At 42.4% G+C, this 24082-nt stretch overlaps 2 protein-coding genes across 4 annotated transcripts in view; both read left to right on the forward strand.

The window, feature by feature from the left end:
• LOC139262899 (meiosis-specific kinetochore protein-like) overlaps window positions 1–2642 on the forward strand; it is a 130794-nt gene extending 128152 nt beyond the window's left edge. For all 3 annotated transcript variants that reach the window (XM_070878164.1, XM_070878166.1, XM_070878167.1), the window contains one exon: window positions 1830–2642. In XM_070878164.1, the coding sequence (XP_070734265.1) occupies window positions 1830–1876 (47 nt within the window). In that variant the 3' untranslated portion in view covers window positions 1877–2642. The remainder of the gene's footprint in view (window positions 1–1829) is intronic.
• A 5853-nt stretch (window positions 2643–8495) lies between these two features.
• The window catches only part of LOC139262903 (folliculin-interacting protein 1-like), a 111636-nt gene continuing 96049 nt past the window's right edge, over window positions 8496–24082 (forward strand). The window contains 2 exon segments of the mRNA XM_070878184.1: window positions 8496–8521; window positions 8523–8642. Of these exon segments, the coding sequence (XP_070734285.1) occupies window positions 8496–8521; window positions 8523–8642 (146 nt within the window).

Genomic DNA, 24082 nt, shown 5'->3' on the forward strand with positions numbered 1-24082 from the left:
ACAAATATGAAGAGGGATGCTACTGTAGATCAGTCAGAGAGAGCTAGGGTTTGTAGCAAGTTGGGTGATCATGATTGGAGAGGTTAACTCCCAAGGAGTGCACTAAGCAAGATGTAATCAGTAGGATAGAGCAGTTGGGGTTATTATTAATCGAGAGATATTGATTAATCTCACTGTGTTTGGTGAAGAATAATAAACAAGGCAGAGACACAAGCTGTGGACTCATTCATGGAAGATTCAAGCCTGGCAGTGTGTAAATAATAGGCTTCCCCAAAGTTATATTGAAGCCCTTTAGTAAACCCTGCCCCTCGACTGCTGCAATGCTGAAAACATTTATGTATCTATTATTTTTAAAATCTGTAAGTGAATTACAAGGCATAATCCTGTCTGAGTTTGGATCATTAATCTAAACTGCTTGTGCTTTGTCTTCTCTTACCCCATTTTTGTTAGTTTGAGATCCACCCCCAAATACATACCATTCTTTAAACTGAAATTATCTCGATGCAAATGTTCTGGGTATTGAATGATTTCTCTTACAATATGTGGGAGGCATTCGTAAAAATCAACAAAAATTCCAAGTTCTGGAAATTTGAAATAAAAACAAACGATTGGAAATACACAGAAAATCCTTCAGGATCTGAAAAGAGAACAAGCTAGGTTAACGTGTTGGCTGTAGATAGTTCATCAGAATTTTGTTGGTTCTGACTAAGGATCCACACCTGAAACATTTGCTTTTTTTTTGCTTTTTTAGGATGCTGATAAACCTGCTGTGTAATTTCAGAAGTTTCTATTTTTACTATGAAAGATATTTCTTGACATATAACTTAGTGGGAGACTGTCTCATATCGTAAAGAAAGAAAACTGGGCATCATTTCGATTTCTAAATTGTCAAATTGCTTGTCCGACATCCCGTACTGGATGAGCAGAAATTTCCTCCAACTAAATATTGGGAGGACTGAAGCTATTATCTTTGGTCCCTGCCACAAACTCTGTTCTTTGGCCACCAACTCCATCCCTCTTCCTGGCAACTGGCTGAGGCTGAACCAGACTGTTCATAACTTTGGTGTCATATTTGACCCCAAGATGAACTTCCGACCACATATTCGCACAATCACTAACACCACCTATTTCCATCTCCATAACATCGCCTGACTCCGCCCCGCTTGAGCTCATCTGCTGAAACCCTCATCCATGCCTTTGATACCTCTAGACTTGACTATTCCAACACAGTCCTGGCCAACTGCCCATGTTCTACCCTCCATAAACTTGAGGTCATCCAAAACTCTACTGCCTATGTCCTAACTTGCACCAAACCCCATTCACCCATCACCCCTGTGCTTGCTGACCTACATTGATTGGCTCCTGATTAAGCAACGCCTTGATTTTTATAATTCTTATCCTTATTTGCAAATCCTTCCATGGCCTCGCCCCTCCCTATCTCTGGAATCTCCTCCAACCCTACAACCCTCTGAGATCTGCGCTCCTCAAATTCTGGCCTCTTGACCACCCTGATTTTAATCACTCCACCATTGCTGCCCTGCCTTCGGCTGCCAAGGCCCTAAGCACAGGAATTCCTTCCCTAAACCCCTCTGCCTCTCTTGCCTCCTTAAAGCGCTCCTTAAAACCTACTCCTTTGATCAAGCTTTTGGTTATCTGCCTTAATATCTCCTTGTGTGGTTCGGTGTCAAATTTTGTTTGATCACGCTGTTGTGAAGCACCTTGGGATATTTTACTACATTAAAGGCGCTATAGAAATACAAACTAGTTAATTTAATTGAAATATTTTGATATTTTTCATAAGTCTAATATTTTGTTTCTTTCTCTTGCAGACATTATTATTGATTATCTAAATGATTGTGCCTGCTCAAGATTTTGAAAATGCTATATTGTATCTCAACTCTGGAATTTTTTTTTCAAATGAATTGTCCAGTAAATGTTTAATTTAACCGTAGAATGGGAAAAAAGTACTTGTAACTGCTTAATTTATGTATGGAATAAAATATATCTAGTAAATGTTTATGTAATGAAAATGTTTAAGAAATCCTTAATTTATACATGCAAAAGATGTAATTCTTAGATCAATGTTTGGTAAAAGATTATCTTCTAATTAAATATTGCAAATATTTAAAACTTTCTAAATGTTGGAGGTCCAGTCTGATGAAAATGAGGATGGCAACTGGTTATGGATATTAAATTCTACAAATGTAATCTATTATGATGCCCTATATGATTATGATTATTTGGGTGCAAGGCGAAGAGAAACAGATAAACAGATAAACAACAGTTAATGGTCTTTTATATAACTTTTGTTTTGTCTGTATATAGGTCACTTTTCACCCAAGTGAGTGTATAGGTCTGTTCAAGGTATTGCATTGCTATTCAGCAACTAGATACTAGGAGGTTCATGGTCCCATTCTTCAAATTTTTATAGTTCTTTGACAAAATGGACCTGTTCTCTGCTTACTGACTTGCATCAACACCACTGTTCAGACTGACCTTGCTTTGGAAAAAAAAATTACATGTATGATCCTACATCTTGTCATTCTGGGCTCATGTCAGTTACAAATGTGGTGCAACACCCCTGCCATCATGTAGTTTGTTGAGCCATAGGCTGACGCTTGTAGTACCAGATGATTGTTACTATTGGGTCTCCTAATTAAATATTGCAAAAAGACAATAACAAAAAACTACTCTGACCTGTTTAGTTTGTCTTGCCAAAAATGTTGTTTCATTTTCCAAATCCATTTACAGGAATATATAATGTAAAAAAGAAATATGAAATTAATTATAGAAATTGTTGAAAGGATACATCAAGTTCATCAGTATATGAAAAGATAAAAGATAGTTTAACACTTCAGGTGTAGATCTCTTGTTCAAACTGGAGGATAAAGTCTTCACTCTTGACCTTGCTGACTTTCATTCTTTGTGCCTACCTCTTGTGCTTCTAGAATTGAAATTTCAGTGGCTGATCTAATTTATATGTTGCGTATACTTAACTGTTTTAATAGTTTTGTTAATTTTAAAGGCATCTGGCATTTAAAAAAAACATTAAATCATTACTCATTAGGTCAGACAAGCTAAGTTGTTTGTAAAGCTTAATAGAGGAACCAAGCCAGTTTTGAATAAATACATTGTGATTTGTTCTGTCATGTGTATGATGGACAGTTATTTTCAAATGTGGTCAACAGGTATTCAAATCCAGGAAGTCCTAAGAACTGTTTTCAGGAATATTTAAGGAGCTGTAACTGTTCTAGGCTTTGAGTCATTTTGGAGCTTCCAAGAAATTAGTTCAGACTAGCACAGCTCCTGCAGTCATAAGAAATACAAAATACACTGTGTCTGTCTGTAAAGACTATTTACAAAAGAATAGCTTGACATTTAGTTGAAAACCTTTTCTTTCACGGAGCTAGATTGAGGGGTTTCTTTTTATAGAGGGGTCTTATGGAAGCATGAGTAGCCAAAATAATTAATAGAATATGTTACCAATGTCTTGTCCAAATTTGGGGCCCAAGTTTTGGCTCGAATTGCTCCTATTTTTTTTGATCAACTAGTTTAGTATGGAGTATCTTAGAAATCGCAATTCTCAGCATTTAGTTTGCTCCAGTTGTAGTTAGTTAGAATAGTTTCGTTTTAGTACAGTTTTGTTTTCAAAAGGGGGCGTTACCAGCCACGTACACCTGTTTTGCAAGTTTAGGCAGCGAAAAGTTACTTCAAACTAACTTCGAACGGAGTAAGTGTCGATTTTTGTACGCTCAGAAAAACCTTGTCGACACTTTAGAAATTAGGTGCAGGTAACAAGAGATTGGGGGTGGGGGGAGGGAAGTTAGGGGATTTTACAAAGCATTAAACACATCATTTTTACCAATAAAGAGCCATCATCATTAATAAATGATAAATAAATCAATAAATCAACCAATAAATCAATCAAAAAAAAATCAATCAATAAATAAAAAATTTTAAGTTTCTACTCGCCTACTGCAGCACCAGGAACCCTCCAACAGCCTGCCGAAGAACTGGTTGGGCCACCGAGCCGGTGTTCGGGCAGGGCCCGCCACCGGTGAGTAGTTCAGGCGGGGCCCACCACCAAGGTGGTGTTCGGGCAGGGCCCGCCACCGGTGAGTAGTTCAGGCGGGGCCCACCACCGAAGAACTGCTGGTCGGGCGGGCCCCGCCGCCGAAGAGGTGCTGGTCAGGTGGGCCCCGCCGCTGAGGAGGTAAGGGCAGTGGCAACGAGGCGAGGGACGATGAGGCAGGCAGGCCACTCGGCCCGGGATAGGAGCGGCGAACAGCGCGACGTTCCTTCGGCCAGGGATAGGGTCGCTTGGAGACAGGACGCGCTGGGAAGGCCAGGATCTACTGCGCACGCGCGCAGACTCCACTGCACACACGCGCAGCTGCCAGCACTCTTTTTGGCCCAAGGCTGTAGCTCCACCCCCAGCTGCTTGTGCTGCGCTGCGTTGACTGTGAAACAGGCCTGCTGGACTCGGAGAATCGCGAGGTAAGTTTTAGGCGCTTTTTTTATTCTTAATAAAAATAGGCGGGCCTCTCGGAGTGCGCCGTTCTGGGAGGATATCCAAAACTTGGGCCCTTGAAGACTAGTAAAGATATTCTCAAAGGCATAAAGATTTGGGATATGCTTGTAAGGGTGATCTAAGATAGAGAAGTTTAAAACAAAAAGCTAGGGTGGAATGATCCAAAAATGTAATATCGTCCATAAAGATAAATAGGATATACTGTATTAAACATACGGAAACTGCTTTAAATACTTCTTTCTTATGGAATATATTCCTTTTAAAGGTTAATGCATAAAGGCAATATTGACTTGTCCCAGCGCGATGATATGTTTTACCCATGCAAAGTCTACCCTTTATTTGTAGAGTGATGGCTACACCTATATGTAAATAATCTACCTTTTCCTGTGTTTTGTTGAGCAATTTAATTTAAATTGAGACAGGATATATAACCACTGTATAATCAAATCGCATTTATATTTTGTGAAATTTTAACCTGTTTATCCAGCATCTCACCTGTAAATATTTTTTTTAGGTGGAGGGGGTCTTACTTTAGAAGGGTCTACTTCCCTTATACACTACTCTCAGATGTGTTTCAAATTGCTTTTTCAATGTTCACCCACCAACCAGCTGACAATCTAAGCAGCGTTCTCTTGTCTGCAAAGGGATTTATCATTTTAGACTTGGTTAAATGCTACAAAAGTTCATATGAGGATAAATCATTGCCAGAATAATTGCAGACTTCTTCATAGGACTTGAACTCACCTTATTTTCTTGCATCCTTTCTGTAAAGAATTGTTTTTCAGTTATTGACACTGCAGGGTTGAGAGAGCGATGGAGCCAGTACAATTAATTCCAGTGTCCCTGGGCTTTGAAGCCAAGTTATCTGCTTTTGATCTTTATTAGATGTGTGGCACATTGGGTAAGGATAGAATTGGACTTGGCTGTTGGACAAGGAACTGGAAGCCTGCTGCTGTTCCCGGTACATCTGCATCTTGTCATAAGTGCCTGTTTCAGTAGTAAAGTACAGGCAAAAAACTTTCCTCAATAAGGCACAGCGGGGGGATTGTCTCAAATTCAGGAAAAAGAACAGTCGAGAAGGAAAGCACGTCATTTTGCAACATGGTGAAATTTTGTGATGCATTAAGTGCCATACATTAGGAAACATTAAAAATAATAGCAGCAGCCTTACGAGGAAGAATGTCTTCTCTAGAGCCCATGCTCTGTGATCAGTTAGGAACTATAAACTAAATGGTGAGCCATTACTAGCTATGCTTGCCTTTGATCTGTACATCTGTTTGGTCTCTTAACTTGAGGAAGGACATTCTTGCTATTGAGGGAGTGCAGCGAAGGTTCACCAGACTGATTCCTAGGATGGCGGGACTGACGTATCAAAGACTGGATCAACTGGGCTTCTATTCACTGGAGTTCAGAAGAATGAGAGGGGATCCCATTAAATTGCTAAGGTGCCACGTTGTGCGAACAGGGCTTCTGTACAGCCTTCTGGATATTATTTTTAAAACTCCATGCTAAACAAATATTTTATCCAAGCATTCCAACTCTTGAACAGATGCAAACAAGCAAAATTCCTCAATTTTGGAGGGAGCCACTCTCTTTGTTGGACAAATATAGGATCCAATTTTCTTTCTCTGCCACCCACCCCGCAGCCCCAATCCTGGATGGGCAGGAAAGGGTCAGGCTAAGGGTTAAAATCTTGAGAGTCAAAATCCCTCCTCCAATCCACCACATTGCCAGCAGCTATATTATTCACTACTACGATTCAGGTGCTGGACGAGGCTCCTGCTAAAAGCAGATGGAGGCCTATTTAAGATACAGACATCACAACCTAATGACAACATGGGTGCCGTGATGTAATATTGCCAAGGCAGGGTGCAGCCGACTGGCCAGAAGAGGCCAAGTTAAGTTTAAAAAATTCCTTCTCTTTGAACTTCTTGTGGGACAGGAGGAGCAGCAGTGCTCCCCCAACCCCAGGCCCCTCGAGGAGTCCTTGTGTCTCCCCAGCACCGTCTTCTCTCCCCACTCGTGCAACACAATGGAATCCTCAACACTCCCCACACCCACTGACAGCCATGGACCGTTTCCGTGGATCCCTGGCTGCGGCCTCCTGCAGCCAAATTCCCTCTCCTGTCTGCTGATCTCATAGTGAATCTGGCTGGATGCCAGCGGGAGTCCTGTCATATTTATTTTAATGTGGCCCTGCCAATCAGATCGGCAGAGTCTTCATGTCCACGATCTGTCCGGATGAGCGTCCGCACATCCTACCCACCCCCTGTAAAAATTAACGCTGTCGTTTAGTTTTGCTTTCTGCAACTTAGAAATAATGTTTAATCTGTATATTTAGATGATTTTGTAATTAGCTGGCTCTTTGTTTAAACATATTTCCTTGTAAACTCTTCAAACTTACACCTTACAAGCTTTACCTCTTTTGCTTTGAGTTAACATATTTGTGGCTTGAATGAGATTGCCTTTTTGTGAATAACTTTGTGCTAGGTAAACCAAGAACTGAGTAGATTTTGAGAGCCATCAGAGAGATCACATCCATCTAGGTCAAATTCAAACCAGGAGATAGTATGCTGCCTGCACCACTCAGTTTCACATTCTTACCAATTTCAATTGTGTAACATTTGATATAAAGAGTACAGGGGCAGAGACACTTGGGGATTTAGATACATAAATTATTAAAAGTGGGAGGACAAGTTGTAAAAAGTAAAGAGGGATAAGTTTTAATTTGCCACTCTACCATTAACTGGCATTGCACATTGGTCGACTGTTGCAGAAACCAACCTATTTTAGTTTCCACTAGAAATAAAAAATCATCTGTTTTCTATAATGGGTGGCTGATCTACAACACCAGTTTTATGTCCAGTCGACAAGTTGAACATCTACCCCATCAGATGCTAGATTTCATGGAGGGGTGTTTAGTATAAAAACAAGAGGTAAAGCTAAACCTAGACAAATTGTTTAAGTCACAATTTGGGGCACCTTTAGGAAGGGGAGGTACAGAAGAAATTCAGTAAGATATTAGGGAAGAGAAGTTTTAGAGGGGATACTTGAGAAACTGGGACTCTTTTTATTAGAATAAAGGTGAAGCGATCTAGTGGAAGCATTCGAGGTTTTGATAAATAAGGAATCGACTTCTCCTTGGTCAATATATTGTTAACTGGAGGGTTTAAATTTTAAGATAATCACCAAAAGTAAAGTGTTATTTTATGCAAAGGATTTAGACACATAAATCATTAAAAGTGGGAGGACAAGTTGTGAAAAGAAACAGCCTATGAAAAACAGTAGTATAAGCAGAATCCATATTGGCTTTTAAAGTGAAATGGGTTAAAACATTTGAATTTTTAAAAACTATATATGTGAAAGGGACTAAGTAGATAACTCTTGGAGAGCTGGCATGGGATGCTGGGCTGAAGTGTATCCTGTGCTTCAAAATTCTATAAGGTGAAATATTTATAGAAGGCTATATCTTAAAATTGCTGCTGCAGTTTTTAGCCTATCGCCAGCCCTATTCGGTGCTTAAAATTATTCCGGTGTGCAGAGAACGACACATAACTAACTCCCTACTATCCCCACCCTGTGGGGTTTGTGGAACGAATGTATTTTTTTAAGTATTTTAATCTATTTGCGTATATGTTGCAGTTCGAAAACAGTAGAATGGAGAAGAATATTGCTGCTTGGTCACTGCGTAGCAATATGCTAACCAATAAACCGCGTTAAAAATTGTCAGCAAGTTGAAGTATTTACTACGGGTTGAGATCAGAAAACCCAGCTCCTTGCGCACATTGAACACTCCCCTCACAAGAACCAAAACATTGCAAAAAAAATCATTAAGCATGTGGTTATACGACGTGAAGCAGCCAATAGTTACATTCAGTACAGAGCAGGTCTGGCGACAGAGGGCCAATGAGAGAAGTCGTTTGGAGTTTCCCTGAAGCGGCGGCTCTGAGCCAGCCTCAGTCATATGACAGTGAAGCTCGATGGGGTAGTGCCTTGTTTCTATTCTTACACCTACAGCAAAAATGCCACCGACTTTATTTCAGAAACTATTCAATAAGCGGCATGGGTTAATTTCCCCTACCAAAGGTGCGAAGGAAGACAATTCCTTCAGGTAAGAATTGCAACTGTGTGCGTTTTGATCCCCTCTTTTACAGAAGAATTGCACCGAAGATAGTTGATACATTCAGTGACTGCAGCGCAGCGCTGGCAACTACAATGTATCCAAAATACGGAAGTGTATTCCAGCGCTGAATTGATGCATTCTTTCCTTCGCCGCCTTTCTATTGAGTTTAGCCCCTGATCAGGATGTCACTGTGTTTTACTTTGAAACCTGCTTTACTGAGCTTGCTTCTTTGCTTCATTTTTTTTCGGGGATGGGAAGACGTTTTTTTGCGTATCGTTTCTTTTTAGTGGGTGGGTAAACCTACACGTGCTGCTTCATCTTGTGACAATTATTGTGATAAAGACTTGGCTGAAAATCAAAAAGTGAAAACCGCTTTGAATCCCGAGTAGGAAAACATTTGCGAAAATAAACTGACGTCGGTTTAACACCAGTCTTTTTAATAAAATATTCACGCTTCTGATCACCCCGAGTCCGTGTGGTTTCGGGTGTGTGACCCGTTTCACGATTGTTCAAAAAATAATTGACGCACATCAGCTCCCAAACAATGCAGTTTTAATGTTTAACAATTTTTGGTTACCGTTTTTTCCTGATGTACCAATTCAGCATCCACAAGCAAGATGCATCATGGTTCAATTACTATTTATTTCTTCTTTAAACCTGCGCTGCACTGAAAGTAGTTCATTAATGAAGTCGCAGGGACTGCATTATAGTATAATCATTCTTCTGGGAACTCCTGCGAATTCTGACGGATGCAATGCACACTAAACCTGCTGTAGATTTGTGTTGCAGTGAAGTGGAAAATTAGGTGGGTTTAAGTCGAAAATTTAACAGAATTTTAAATTAGTAATGTTTCATTGTTTTCAGATTTAAAATCCACCAGCATTTTGTACCTTGGCTTCAGGCATAAGGATCCAGTCAATACACGGGAACTTCCACAAATGACCTGTTAAAGAATAAATGGGAGTGGGAATTAATGTAACTGCTGAATGTTTTCCAAAGTACATTTAGTATCATTGCACTATTATACAGACAAGAAAGGACCCAGATTGAATCTCTTGTCTGTACTGATTTAGCAGGTCTCAGCGAGGGCAGCAGTAGGAACGTGCAATCGGACTCCTCCGTTTTTGAGGGCGGGACGAGTGGTGGATCGTCCCAAGTTCTCACTCGTGATTGCTATCTAATGACTTCCACTGGAAGTGGGTGTGTGTTGATGTCAGGATCTGATAGCTGTGATGACTACTAGAATTTCAATAAATTTAACATTTAATTCCTAAAGTATATTGCACAACCAACTGTTCAAATATAATTCAGCTTCCTGTAAATCGTTGAACAACGTTTATGATGGAATGTAATAAAATAAAATTTTTCCTCCCGAGTGTTACTAAACATTTAAACCTCTTGTAACCCATCTTTTGTTTCAAATACACAAGTTTTTTAAAAAAGGAATGTTAATAGCAACTTCAATTTTTTTCAAAAAGACGATCCAAGAGGAGGATGTATTTACTGTAATGATTCACTTGTGATGCAAATGAGTTCTAAATCAGCTACACCCAGATATAAAGTTTAATAACGGAAATCGATATATTGATTGTATATTTGAAGAAAATTGATCCACCTTTTCTTTTGTAAAATAACTACATGATTTGCTTTGTAATAATAGTTTCAGATATCATGTATTTTTTTAACTTTTTGTTTTTAAGCTTTTTTTCAATCAGAGTACATGATCTCATGTCAATTGGAGTTTTTAATGAATGGAAAGGACACCATCTCACTGATGGGGGATTACTGAGGGCATCGGTTAGGAAAATATTTGAAGACCATACAGTGCTCACTTGCACTTTGGTATAATTGCTCGTCCAGAATTTTCAAGCAAGGCCATGACTTGTTCCTGCCTCTGCCAGTGCTACCATGAGCTGGTTAGAAAGTGTGAGAATAGCTCAAGTGATTCTGTCCTCACCTGTGACAATAAGTGTGAAGAGTTCATCGACTTCTTTGTCTCTTAAGATTGAGACCATCTGTTCAGCAGCCTCTTCCCTTCCTTTTCCTAGCCCACTGGGCCAAACTTCCTTTAAGGATCCCCCACAGCCCTAGCCCTGACCTCACATCTTTCTCAAGTTTCTCCCCTTGTGACTTTTTCGAGCTCATCCTGTCTGAGACCCATTTCCTGCTCCCTCGAACCTATTCCCACCAAACTGCTGACCACCCAACTTCATTTCCTGGCTCCCATGTTAGCTAACATTGTTAACAGTTCTTTCCCTTCAGTTACTGTCCCCCTCTCCCTCAAATCTGCTGTCATCACCCCTCTCCACAAAAAAACTTCCGACACCCCATCCCCCCCCCACCCCCAGGTCCTTGCAAAACCTCCCTTTCCTCTCAAGTCCTTAAACAAGTTGTTACCTCCCAAATCTGTGCCCATCTTCCCCGCAATTCCATGTTTCTATCTCTCAAATCCAGTTTCTGTGCCTGCCACAGTACCGAATCCGCTCTCATCAAAGTCACAAATGACATCCTTTGTGACTGTGACCAAGGCAAACTATCGCTCCTCGTTCTTCTCGACTTGTCTGCAGCCTTTGGCATGGTTGACCACTCTATCCTTCTCCACCATCGTCCAGCTGGGTGGGACTGCATTTGACTGGTTCCATTCTTATCTATCTAATCGTAACCAGAGAATCACCTGCAATGGCTTCTCTTCCTGCCCCTGCATCGTTACCTCTGGTGTCCCCAAAGGATCTATCCTTGGCCCCCTTCTATTTCTCATCTGCATGTTGCCCCCTAGCGACATCATTCAAAAACACAGCATCAGTTTCCACATGTACACCGATGACGCCCAGCTCTACCTCATTTATCACTTCTCTTGACCCATCCGTGGTCTCTAAATTGCCAGACTGTTTGTCCGACATCTAGTTCTGGATGATCAGAAATGTTCTCCAATTGAACTGAAGCCATTGTTTTCGGTCCCTGCCACAAACTCCGTTCCCCTGACTCCATCGCTCTCTCCAACATCTGTCTGAGGCTGAACCAGACTGTTCGCAACCTTGGAGTCATATTTGACCCGAGAAATTAGTTTTCGACCACATATCCGTAGCATAACTAAAACCGCCTATTTCCACCTCCGTAACATCGCCTGTCTTCGTCCCTGCCTCAGCTCAACTGCAACTGAAACGCTCATCTATGCATTTGTTACCTCTAGACTTGACTATTTCAACGGACTCCTGGCTGGCCTCCCACATTCTACACTATGTAAACTAGAGGTGGTCCAAAACTCGGCTGCCTGTGTCCGAACTCGCGCCAAATTCCGCTCACCCATTAACCCTGTGCTCGCTGATCTACTTTGGCTTCTGGTTAAGCAACGCCTCGATTTCAAAATTCTCATCCATTTTTTCAAATCTCCATGGTCTTGCCCCTCCCTATCTCTCTAACCTTCTCCAGCCCCACAACCACCCGAGATGTCAGTGCTCCTCTAATTCTGGCCTCTTGATAATTCCTGATTTATAATTGCTCAACCATTGGTGGCTGTGTCTTCTGTTGCTTCGGCCCCAAGCGCTTGAACTCCTTGCCTAAACCTCTTCACTTCTCTTTCCTCCTTCAAGACGTTCCTTAAACCATACCTCTTTGACCAAGCTTTTGGTCACTTGCACTCATTTCTATTTGTACGGCTCGGTGTCAATTTTTTTTATCCCATAATACTCCTGTGAAGTGCCTTGGGATGTTTCACCTACGTTAAAGGTGCTATATAAATACAAGTTGTTGTTGTTGTGGTTTGCACATGGCTGAGATTTAGAAGGACCATATGTGTGCCGTGTACCGTCTGAAATATTCGGTTACGGTTTTTGCTTGCTTAAATTATGTATCAGCACTTGTAATTATTTTGCAGGAAAATTAGCTCTTTTTTTAAGAAAAAGGCCCAGATGGTTGCCCAGTAAGAGGCAGCATCAATTCGTTGCATACCACAAGGTCACATCTGAGAGATTTTTTTATCCCCTTTATCTTTGCCTCTTTTCTTGCCCCTTTATCTCTTTCACCACTGCCCCCCCCCCCTCCTTCTTTTTACCTCTTCTTCTCCCCTTTCTCCCCCCCCCCCCCCCCCCCCAAACCTTCCCACAGGGCAGATGATGAAATTGTAGTGAAGTCTTTCCTTCACTCAGCAGTGGGTTTCACATTGTTGGAGACAAAGAACAGATCATACAGTCTTTTGAACATTTATGTTGAGTGGTGTGAGAAACTATTGAGAAAGAAGAAAACTTACCCAAGAAATTATGTCCTTAAAGGCTCAGAAATCGGGGTGATGTGAACCATTATGGTGTTCTTGTTTCACTGACTTCGTAATGCATTTAAATTTTCTCTGAGAACTGTAAAATGTTAAACAATTTTATTGTGATTATATGTGGTAGCTTTCATTTTTGATCACCTTTTTATCAGACTTGTCAGCATTTATTTAAATTGTCATAAAATTGTGATCTTTGAATATGGCAGAAATTAATGTTTTCACCATGTCTAAGAATTCTTCTCTGGATGAGTGATTTTACTATAGAGCTGAGTATGTAGGTTCTGTATATGCACTAATCTTTCTTTAGAATTGCGAAGTAATTCCTTCATTATATTTTCCTAAAAATTACATGGGCAGTTTCTATAGTGAAGACACAACACTATTTTTAACACCGTGTTCTAAAGATACATAATTAAAAAAGAAACTAACCTCAGGACTCATATCTACAAACCACCTCTGCTTTGCTCTTCTGGCTTATGATGTCATTTTTACCCTTTGGGAAAATTACAGCCTGATTAATTGTTCCCAAATGGCCATGATTATACATTTTTAGATGGTGATCTAATAAAGCCACATGAAGAGTCGATAGAAATGCTATAGACTTTTATTATTACCTGATTTCCATCTTCAATTATAAATATCTTAGCCTGGCGTTTCAGCTCGATTGCACAGTTTTTCTCATCACAATTCCCCCGATATTGGCGTAACCGGCACAAAAGATCGCAGAATTTTAAGTGCAACTTGCGTTCAGCACAAATTGAGTTTCCGTGATCTTTTGTGTTCGTTTATAAAAAAAAACAAAGCACTAGAAGCCGGCCCCAGCCACAAAACTGGCCATGCCTCCAGGATGAATTAATCACCATTGGGAATTTCCGCTAATTGCGGTCATTTGCAGGCCTTCGAGAAGGCTTCAAAAATTAAGCTCTAACTTTTGGCTGCAAGGACACTAATGGGTATGTTTTTTTTTTAAAGTTTTGAATGATTTTTTAAAAAATTAGTAAGGAACTGACTACTGTGCAGCAATATAACTAGAAAGTAGTTTTGTATATTTAAAAAAAATTTTTAGTAATTTAAAATCTGGTTACTCGAGTTTAAAATGCTTATTTTTTGGATTAAACCCATTTTCAGTTGTATTAATCAAACTTAACCAAGTTACACTCTTAAATATATCGAGGAATAATTTTTAAAGCAAATTTTTTTTAAATTATGTTTTAAAATGTTGCCTGATTACATTGGTTCATGGCAAATTTTGCGTTTGTCGATATGCAAATGAATTTGAGTGCAATCTCGTGGGCAAAACAAACTTTCCAAAATGGGTGCCATAGTATTAGCGCATCTACTGTGTATGCCATTACTATAGCACACATTTTCCAGTAAATTGTGGCGTAAGTGACTCAAGCCATTACCTGCGCCAAAATTTTCTGGGGCAATCTGCGCTGTTCCGCCGTGACTCTCGAAGAAAAAGTGAGAATTCTATTATCACAGCTCCGCCCCGTATAAAATCAAAAGTGATGTCCAACTTGCTGTATTAACGATGCTTTGATCGCTGCTGCCACTTAAACTGAACCAGAACAGTGCTGGTCACTTGGCAGCAACGTGATTTGTATTGAAGGACAAGGAATGGAAAATTTCATTGGAGAACTTTTAAAAAGCTGGAAAAGGTACTAGCTTAGTAAGTTAGAAAGTAACCTATCGGCAATTATATTTAATAAAATAAACAAATTGAGACATGTATGTGCAGATAGCCTGTCAAACAACCTGTAGTTTAAAATGCTGGCCGACCTGAAGCAGAATTTTTATTCTTTGCAAATATCAAGTCCTTTGACAACTTTCTTTAAAAGACAATTATAGAGTTATTTTAGCTTAATGGTTCATTCATCCTATCTGGGAATACAGGATTTGAAATGATTGGTAGTTGGTCTCCAGGTATCTCCTCGATGCTTCCTGGTCATTCTTTCTGATCGGACTCTTACAACCCTCTCTTTTTAATCACCTATGCTTTAACATTTAACTTTGGATAAACACCTAAATAGTTCATTTAATACAGCATGTTATTCTAGCTGGAGATTGCTGCATCATAATTTTTTAGTTGGATGTTAAGCGATCAATACGTTGGCCATTAAGCGATCAATACTTTGGCCATTGACGTCACCATTTCTGAATCCCCACTGTCATCGCTGTGGTGTATTCTAATGTGTTCTTCAAGTTTTGACACACACTTGTCACTGAGGAATCAGGCCACACAACAGTCAAATTTAATGGCGTTCATGGCCAAATGCGCTGTTCCAGCAAATTCTGTGCCATGATCTCTAGTTGACTCTTGGGTTGACTGGGGTCATGATTGTGGTCTCTGCTCATTCAGTTCTATGTTGCAGTAGTGTTACTGCAGTATATCCTGCTTGTACCACCTAATGAAGTGGCAGAAAAGGGCAACTTGCCATCTACCAAAATGAGAGCGTGAATGTTTCTCTCGATGGTGACTTGGATTAAAGTTTTGTCACATAACTGGAAATATTTTCCCCCTTTTTCTTTTGCTGCCGACTCGTGCTGGGATATGTACATTTTGAAAATATGGAAAAGGTCACAGTGTAGGGTGTTTGCTCCTGTTCCATTGTAGTGTGGTTGTACAATATGATTTCTATGCCCACTGAGTTCCTTACCTCAAAGTACCATCAGTTGGAGGCCAGGAACAGTGACAATGGAGGATCAAAAATCAGAGGAACAATAACCCACATGTTGCAGTGGCATACCAACTAACATGATGAACAAGAACAATCGAGACCTGGGATCACTTCCTGCCGTCTTGGTCAAGCAGTACATGGAGCAGGCAAATCTCAGAAGTGAAAAATAGAGTAATGTTTTAATCTGAATGGAGATTAACAATGGAAATGTGATCAGCATTGCACCCAGTTGGAATTTCATGCCCAATACAACTGACTTCTGATGGTCACAGCTTTCCTCTTCCCTGAAAAGATGTACTTGGCTATTAAGGAGTAACTTGCCAGAATTTTACTTGAGTAGGGAAGTGGAATGAATCGGTCTGTCTGAAGACCAGTAACCATGAATTTTCAGTCCTGCTGTTCTAAATTGAGCTTTTTTTTTAAGCGTTCTAAGCAGCAAGTGCTCGTTATTTAGCTGCTACAGTAGTAGACCAAAGAGCACAATGTGCTCAAACTGAGAACAGGGTAACCTTGTCTTGCAATGACTAGGGCATTGTTCTGGACCACAAATTTTTAGCAGCAGAGCAGTGTTCATGCTGACATCCTACTGCAGTTGTTGCAGCGTATTGTCACTGCAGGGAACCAGGTTTGAGATGTATCCAATACTTCCAATATTTCATAGAATATACTTAACAGAAACAGGCCATTTGGCCCAACTCGTCTGTACTGGTGTTTATACTCCACATGAGTCTCCTCCCATTCAGAGAATCATTTGTGTGATGTACTTTGAAGCCATTTAAATCAGTCGGAAAAAAAATGTGGAGAAGAGGCCAATAGATGTCTCCAAAACTATTGTAGCCTGGTGAACGATATTTTTTCTAAACAATGTTTATCAGACCTAGTTGAACTTCACTGTCCCATTTCAAGTAGTCACAAAAGATGAAGTTTAAAATCCTTCAGCTTTCAATTTTTATTAAGTTTAAAAAGCTTTGATGGAGTGGTGGGAGAAAAGAGACAACTGGTTTTCAAAGTTTACTGAGGATACCAGTAAGAGAGAGATCGAGATGGATGCAAACTGATTAAAATGCTATACTTGCTGAAGCACCTGATGCTAATTATCGTATCATTGCTCATTAATTCACCACCTGTTAATAGTCGGGATTCGTAAGTAAGAAAGAATGACCATACTTGTTAATGATTTTGGGATGTTAGCTGTGAAGTACTTTGGATTATTTTTGAAGTTTTTATCTAGGCAGGAACTCCAAAAACAGAAAATCATCAAAAAAGTTGGGGTAAACAAGGACAGCCAATGCACATTTGTTAAATGCATGTTGAGTTTGGCACATGAGCTTTTTTTGAAACATAGAAACATAGAAAATAGGTGCAGGAGTGGACCATTCGGCCCTTCGAGCCTGCCCCACCATTCAATAAGATCATGGCTGATCATTCAACTCAGTACCCCTTTCCTGCTTTCTCTCCATACCCCTTGATCCCTTTAGCCGTAAGGGCCATATCTAACTCCCTCCGTACAGCCCGTCCTACAGTGCGGCGCTCCCTCCATATGGCCCGTCCGACAGTTGATGGGATAAGTAAAGGGAATACAATAAATGTAGGATATATGAATTTTCAGAAGGCATTTTGTAAGGTATTACACAAGAAGTTTGTTAGAACAATTTGTGTGTGGTTTAAGAAAAAATGTTGCAACATTGACAAAGTTGTTTGATGGACAGGAAACAGTTAGGATAAATGGATGTTACTTCGACTGGAGGAGGGCTGGAAGTGGTGCGTCCACTCGATTTCAGTACATATTTAGACTTTGGTGTCGCTGAGGCATGAGTCTGGGGAGCAGCAGAGGCCAATAAAGGCCGCGAGAAGCAGCGGGAGTTCGTGGTCGCTGAGGCGTGAGTCTGGGGATCAGCGAGAGGCCTATAAAGACTGCGAGATCAGGAGTTTGGGCAGCGTCGGCGAGAGGCGGAGCTTGTGCAGCTACAGGGCGAAGGCAAAAAAGAAGTAGAAAGAAATAAAAAGGTGATGTCACAGCCAAGGGGGCAAGTGATTGGCTGGTGATTGGTAAGTAGTTTTTCTCTTTTCTTTTCTGTATCAGTGAGCAACTTTTAGCATTGTTGTTGCCAATTTAAGTGTATCTAAGGATTAAGTCATGGCAGGAGAGCTCGGACACGTGTTATGCTCCTCCTGTACTATGTGGGAAAACAGGGACGCCTCCGGTGTCCCTGACGACTGTGTGCGGGAAGTGTGTCCGCCTCCAGCTCCTGATGGACTGCATTGCGGCACTGGAGCTGAAGGTGGATTCACTGGAGCATCCACGATGCTGAGAATGACGTGAATAGCACGTTTAGTGAGTTGGTCTTACCGCAGGTAAAGGGTCCACAGCCAGATAGGGAATGGAAGACCAACAGGAAGAACAGTGCAAGGAAGGTAGTGCAAGGATCCCCTGCGGTCATCCCCCTACAAAACAGATACACTGCTTTGAGTACTGTTGAGGGGGATGACTCATCAGGGGAGCAGCAGCAGCCGCCAAGTTCATGGCACCGTGGCTGGCTCTGCTGCACAGGAGGGCAGGAAAAAGACTGGGAGAGCGATAGTGATAGGGGATTCAATTGTAAGGGGAATAGATAGGCGTTTCTGCGGCCGCAACCGAGACTCCAGGATGGTATGTTGCCTCCCTGGTGCAAGGGTCAAGGATGTCTCGGAGCGGGTGCAGGACATTCTGAAAAGGGAGGGTGAACAGCCAGTTGTCGTGGTGCATATAGATACCAATGACATAGGTAAAAAAACGAGATGAGGTCCTTCGAGGCGAATTTAGGGAACTCGGAGCTAAATTTAAAAAGTAGGACCTCAAAAGTAGTAATCTCAGGATTGCTACCAGTGCCATGTGCTAGTCAGAGTAGGAATCACAGGATAGCTCAGATGAATACGTGGTTTGAGGAGTGGTGCAGAAGGGAGGGATTCAAATTCCTGGGACATTGCAACCGGTTCTGGGGGAGATGGGACCAGTATAAACCGGACGGTCTGCACCTGGGCAGGATGGGAACCAATATTCTAGTGGGAGTGTTCACTAGTGCTGTTAGGGAGGAGTTAAATTAATATGGCAGTGGGATGGGAACCTATGCAGGGAGACAGAGGGAAATAAAAAGGATGTAGAAGCAAAAGATAGAAAGGAGAATAGTAAAAGTGGAGGGCAGAGAAACCCAAGGCAAAAAACAAAAAGGGCCACATCACAGCAAAATTCTAAAGAGGCAAAGTGTGTTTTTAAAAAAAAAACAAGCATGAAGGCTCTGTGCTTCAATGCGAGGAGTATTCGGAATAAGGTGGATGAATTAACTGTGCAGATAGCAGTTAACAGATACGATGTGGTTGGCATCACGGAGACATGGCTCCAGGGTGACCAAGGCTGGGAACTCAACATCCAAGGGTATTCAGCATTTAGGGAGGATAGACAGAAAGGAAAAGGAGGCGGGGTGGCGTTGCTGATTAAAGATGAAATCAGTGCAATTGTAAGGAAGGACATTTGCCTGGATGATGTGGAATCAGTATGGGTGGAGCTGCGGAATACCAAAGGGCTGAAAACGCTAGTGGGTGTTGTGTATAGACCACCAAATAGTAGTAGTGAGGTTGGGGACAGCATCAAGTAAGAAATAAGGGATGTGCAATAAAGGTACAGCAGTAATCATGGGCGACTTTAATCTGCACATTGATTGGGCTAACCTAACTGGTAGCAATGCAGTGGAGGAGGATTTCCTGGAGTGTATTCGGGATGGTTTTCTCGACCAATATGTCGGGGAACCAACCAGGGAGCTGGCCATCCTAGACTGGGTATTTGTATAATGAGAAGGGACTAATTAGCAGTCTTGTTGTGCGAGGCCCCTTGGGAAAAAGTGACCAAAATATGGTAGAATTCCTTATTAAGATAGAGAGTGACAAAGTTAATTTGGAAACTAGGGTCCTGAACTTAAGGAAAGGTAACTTCGACGGGATGAGGCGTGAATTGGCTAGAATAGACTGGCAAAAGTTTCTAAAAGGGTTGACGGTGGATAAGCAATGGCAAACATTTAAAGATCATATGGATGAACTTCAGCAATTGTACATCCCTGTCTGGAGTAAAAATAAAACTGGGAAGGTGGCTCAACCATGGTTACCAAAGGAAATTAAGGATTGTGTTAAAGCCAAGGAAGAAGCATATAAATTGGCTAGAAAAAGCAACAAACCTGAGGACTGAGAAGTCAACGGAGGGGAGAACTAAGGGTTTAATTAAGAGGGGGGAAATAGAGTACAAGAGGAAGCTTGCAGGGAATATAAAAACTGACTGCAAAAGCTTCTATAAATATGTGAAGAGAAAAAGATTAGTAAAGACAAACGTAGGTCCCTTGCAGTCGGATTCAAGTGAAATTATAATGGGGAATAAAGAAATGGCAGACCAATTGAACAAATACTTTGGTTCTGTCTTCACAAATAAAGACACAAATAACCTTCCAGATGTACTAGGGGACAGAGGGTCTAGTGAGAAGGAAGAACTGAAGGATATCCTTATTAGGCGGGAAATTGTGTTAGGGAAATTGATGGGATTGAAGGCTGATAAATCCCCGGGGCCTGATAGTCTGCATCCCAGAGTGCTCAAGGAAGTGGCCCTAGAAATAGTGGATGCATTGGTGATCATTTTCCAACAGTCTATCGACTCTGTTCCCATGGACTGGAGGGTAGCTAATGTAACACCACTTTTTTAAAAAGGAGGGAGAGAGAAAACGGGTAATTATAGACCGGTTAGCTTGACATCAGTATTGGGGAAAATGTTGGAATCGATCATGAAGGACGAAATAGCAGCGCATTTGGAAAGCGGTGACAGGATCGGATCAAGTCAGCATGGATTTATGAAAGGGAAATTATGCTTGACGAATGTTGTGGAATTTTTTGAGGATGTAACTAGCAGAGTGGACAAGGGAGAACCAGTGGATGTGGTATATTTGGACTTTCAAAAGTTTTTTGACAAGGTCCCACAAAAGAGATTGGTGTGCAAAATTAAAGCACGTGGTATTGGGGGTAATGTACTGACGTGGATAGAGAACTGGTTGGCAGACAGGAAGCAGAGTCAGGATAAACGGGTCCTTTTCTGAATGGCAGGCAGTGACTAGTGGAGTACCGCAGGGCTCAGTGCTGGGACCCCAGCTCTTTACAATATACATTAACGATTTGGATGAAGGAATAGTGTGTAATATCTCCAAGTTTGCAGATGACACTAAACTGGGTGGCGGTGTGAGCTGTGAGGAGGACGCTAAGAGGCTGCAGGGTGACTTGGACAGGTTAGGTGAGTGGGCAAATGCATGGCAGATGCAGTATAATGTGGATAAATGTGAGGTTATCCATTTTGGGGGCAAAAACACGAAGGCAGAATATTATCTGAATGGCGGCAGACTAGGAAAAGGGGAGGTACAACGAGACCTGGGTGTCATGGTTCATCAGCCACTGAAAGTGGGCACGCAGGTACAGCAGGCGGTGAAGAAGGCAAATGGTATGTTGCCCTTCATAGCTAGGGGATTTGAATATAGAAGCAGGGAGGTCTTACTGCAGTTGTACAAGACCTTAGTGAGGCCTCACCTGGAATATTGTGTTCGGGTTTGATTTCCTAGACTGAGGAAGGACGTTCTTGCTATTGAGGGAATGCTGCGAAGGTTTACCAGACTGATTCCAGGGATGGCTGGGCTGTAATATGAGGAGAGACTGGATCAACTGGGCCTTTATTCACTGGAGTTTAGAAGGATGAGAGGGGATCTCATCGAAACATAAGATTCTGATGGGACAGGACTGGACAGGTTAGATGCGGGAAGAATGTTCCCGATGTTGGGGAAGTCCAGAACCAGGGGACATGCCTTTAGGATAAGGGATAGGCCAGTTAGGACTGAGATGAGGAGAAACTTCTTCACTCAGAGAGTTGTTAACCTGTGGAATTCCCTGCCGCAGAGAGTTGTTGATGCCAGTTCACTGGATATATTCAAGAGGGAGTTAGATATGGCTCTTACGGTTAAGGGGATCAAGGGGTATGGAGAGAAAGCAGGAAAGGGGTACTGAGTTGAATGATGAGCCATGATCTTATTGAATGGCGGTGCAGGCTCGAAGGGCCGACTGGCCTACTCCTGCACCTATGTTTCTAAAACACAATTATTCAATTTGCTACCAAAAGTAGGAGATTTGGCAAACAGCGAGGAGGACTGTGAAAGACTTTAGGAAGAAAGGGACAGGTTAGTGGAATGGGAATACAGAATGCAGGTTAATGTGGATAAATATGAGGTAATGCATTTTTGGAGGAAAAACACTTAATGGAAAGATGCTGAAGGATGTGGATTAACAAAAACCATGGGGTTCAGATACACAATTTTCTGAAAATGATTGTAGGTTGATAAAGTCCGAACGGCCAACAGCCTTTTGAGTTTTATAAATCGGGGCAAAGAGTAAAGAAGTGATACATTGGTTAGACCACAGAGCACTGTGTGCAGTTTGGGGGGGCCCCATTCTAGAAAAGGACATTAAAGCCATGAGCGGATTCAGCATAGATTCATCAGGATGATGCTAGAGATGGGAAACTAGTTATGAGGAGAGATTTGAAATACTTAGCCTATTTCCAGTGGAGCAGAATAGGCTAATGTGAGATTTGAGGTTTTAGGAATTAGAATAGGAAAAGACTCTGAGGAGTCAGTGATGCAGGGTCATCAATTTAAACTCGTCACAGAGCGGGGAAAGAAGTTCGAAGAAATGTCTTCATACAGAGGGTTGTTGGAGCATGGAATATTTTGCCTTGTGTAATTGAGGCAGGGATTATTGCATCTTTTAAGGGAACATCGGATAAATATATGAAGCAGAGGAAAATACAAAGTCCTGGGAGGAGAGCAGGTGAGATTATTTTTTGATTCCTCCAGCAAAGCGATGGCCCAAAGAGGTGGCGGAGCAGGCTCGAGGGGTCAAAATGGCCTACTCCTGCTCCTATTTCTTATATTCTTAATGTTCATGATCGCTTCCTTCTGTGCTGTCAACGTCTATGGTTCTAAAAGTTGGTTTTAATTCCTGATGTATTTCATTTAAATGTTTTGGAATAGATGACTAGAAGTGCATCCCTTGTTGACTTTTGGTTCACACATGGTGCTGTCTCTCATCTGAGGAAGCACAGTACATGAAGGATACACAGTAGCATGTCATGTGTTGGTGCCATAACACACTTCACCACTGAACTCCTAAAACACATCACACCAAAAAAAAATCCTCTTTACTTAACCTAAAGGCTGAGATAATAGATGCGTTTCCAGAATCTAGTGTACATCTTTGCCATCAAACCATGTCTGAAATATGTTATTTTTTAAAAAGTGAACACTGGGAGATCACTGTACATAGGCCACAATATAGCATTGGAAATTCAGGTAGAATCACTTCCTGGAATGAGCTTCACTGAACCATGTTGGTCTCGAGAAAATTTTATTGTGAAAAGTTTATTTTCAGGGAATGTTTATGTCCATTTTTCCTCTTTAAGGGCCCAAGTTTCGGGCCGCGTCTAGAACGGCGCAGCCCCGACCTGGACGCCCGTTTTTCGCGCCCGAATGTGCGCCTAAAAAAATACCTGCAGATTCTCCGGCTCCCTGCAGGTCCTTTGCAACTCGGCGCAGCACAGCACGAGCTGTGGGGGGCGGAGCCAGGTCCCTGTGCTGAAATCAGTGCCGGGACCTCTGCACAGGCGCGCTACAGTAGCTATGTGCAGTAGCTCCAGGCGCCCGAAACTGTGTGGGAGGGGCCGGAAGCACACAGCTCCTAGCCCTGGCCCAATGGGCTCACTGGGGCTACGAGGATCAGGCTGCACCTCCCTCGTCCAGCTCCAGCTGGCTCTCTCACACCTCTTCCCCCCCCCCCCACCGACCCCGACACTCCCGCTCCGACGACCTCCCCTCTTCCCCCCCCCCCCCCAGCACTGGCTTCCCCCAGCCACCTACCTTTAACTCCTTCGGCAGGGCCCGCTCACCCAGCATCTTACTGGGAGTGGGCCCCGCCCGAAGTCTTGGGCCCGGCTTCTTCACGTCAGCCGGGCCCGTTCAGCCTCCTCCCTCCCTCTCCTCTCATCTCCCCTCCCTCTCCTCTCATCTCCCCGCCCTCTCCTCTCATCTCCCCTCCCTCTCCTCTCATCTCCCCTCCCTCTCCTCTCATCTCCCCTCCTCTCCTCTCATCTCCCCTCCCTCTCCTCTCATCTCCCCTCCCTCTCCTCTCATCTCCCCTCCCTCTCCTCTCATCTCCCCTCCCTCTCCTCTCGTCTCCCCTCCCTCTCCTCTCGTCTCCCCTCCCTCTCCTCTCGTCTCCCCTCCCTCTCCTCTCGTCTCCCCTCCCTCTCCTCTCGTCTCCCCTCCCTCTCCTCTCGTCTCCCCTCCCTCTCCTCTCGTCTCCCCTCCCTCCTCTCTCTCCGTCTCCCTCCCTCTCCTCTCGTCTCCCCTCCCTCTCCTCTCGTCTCCCCTCCC

The sequence above is a fragment of the Pristiophorus japonicus genome, chromosome 4 (genome assembly GCF_044704955.1).
Source record: "Pristiophorus japonicus isolate sPriJap1 chromosome 4, sPriJap1.hap1, whole genome shotgun sequence".
Taxonomy (NCBI): domain Eukaryota; kingdom Metazoa; phylum Chordata; class Chondrichthyes; family Pristiophoridae; genus Pristiophorus; species Pristiophorus japonicus.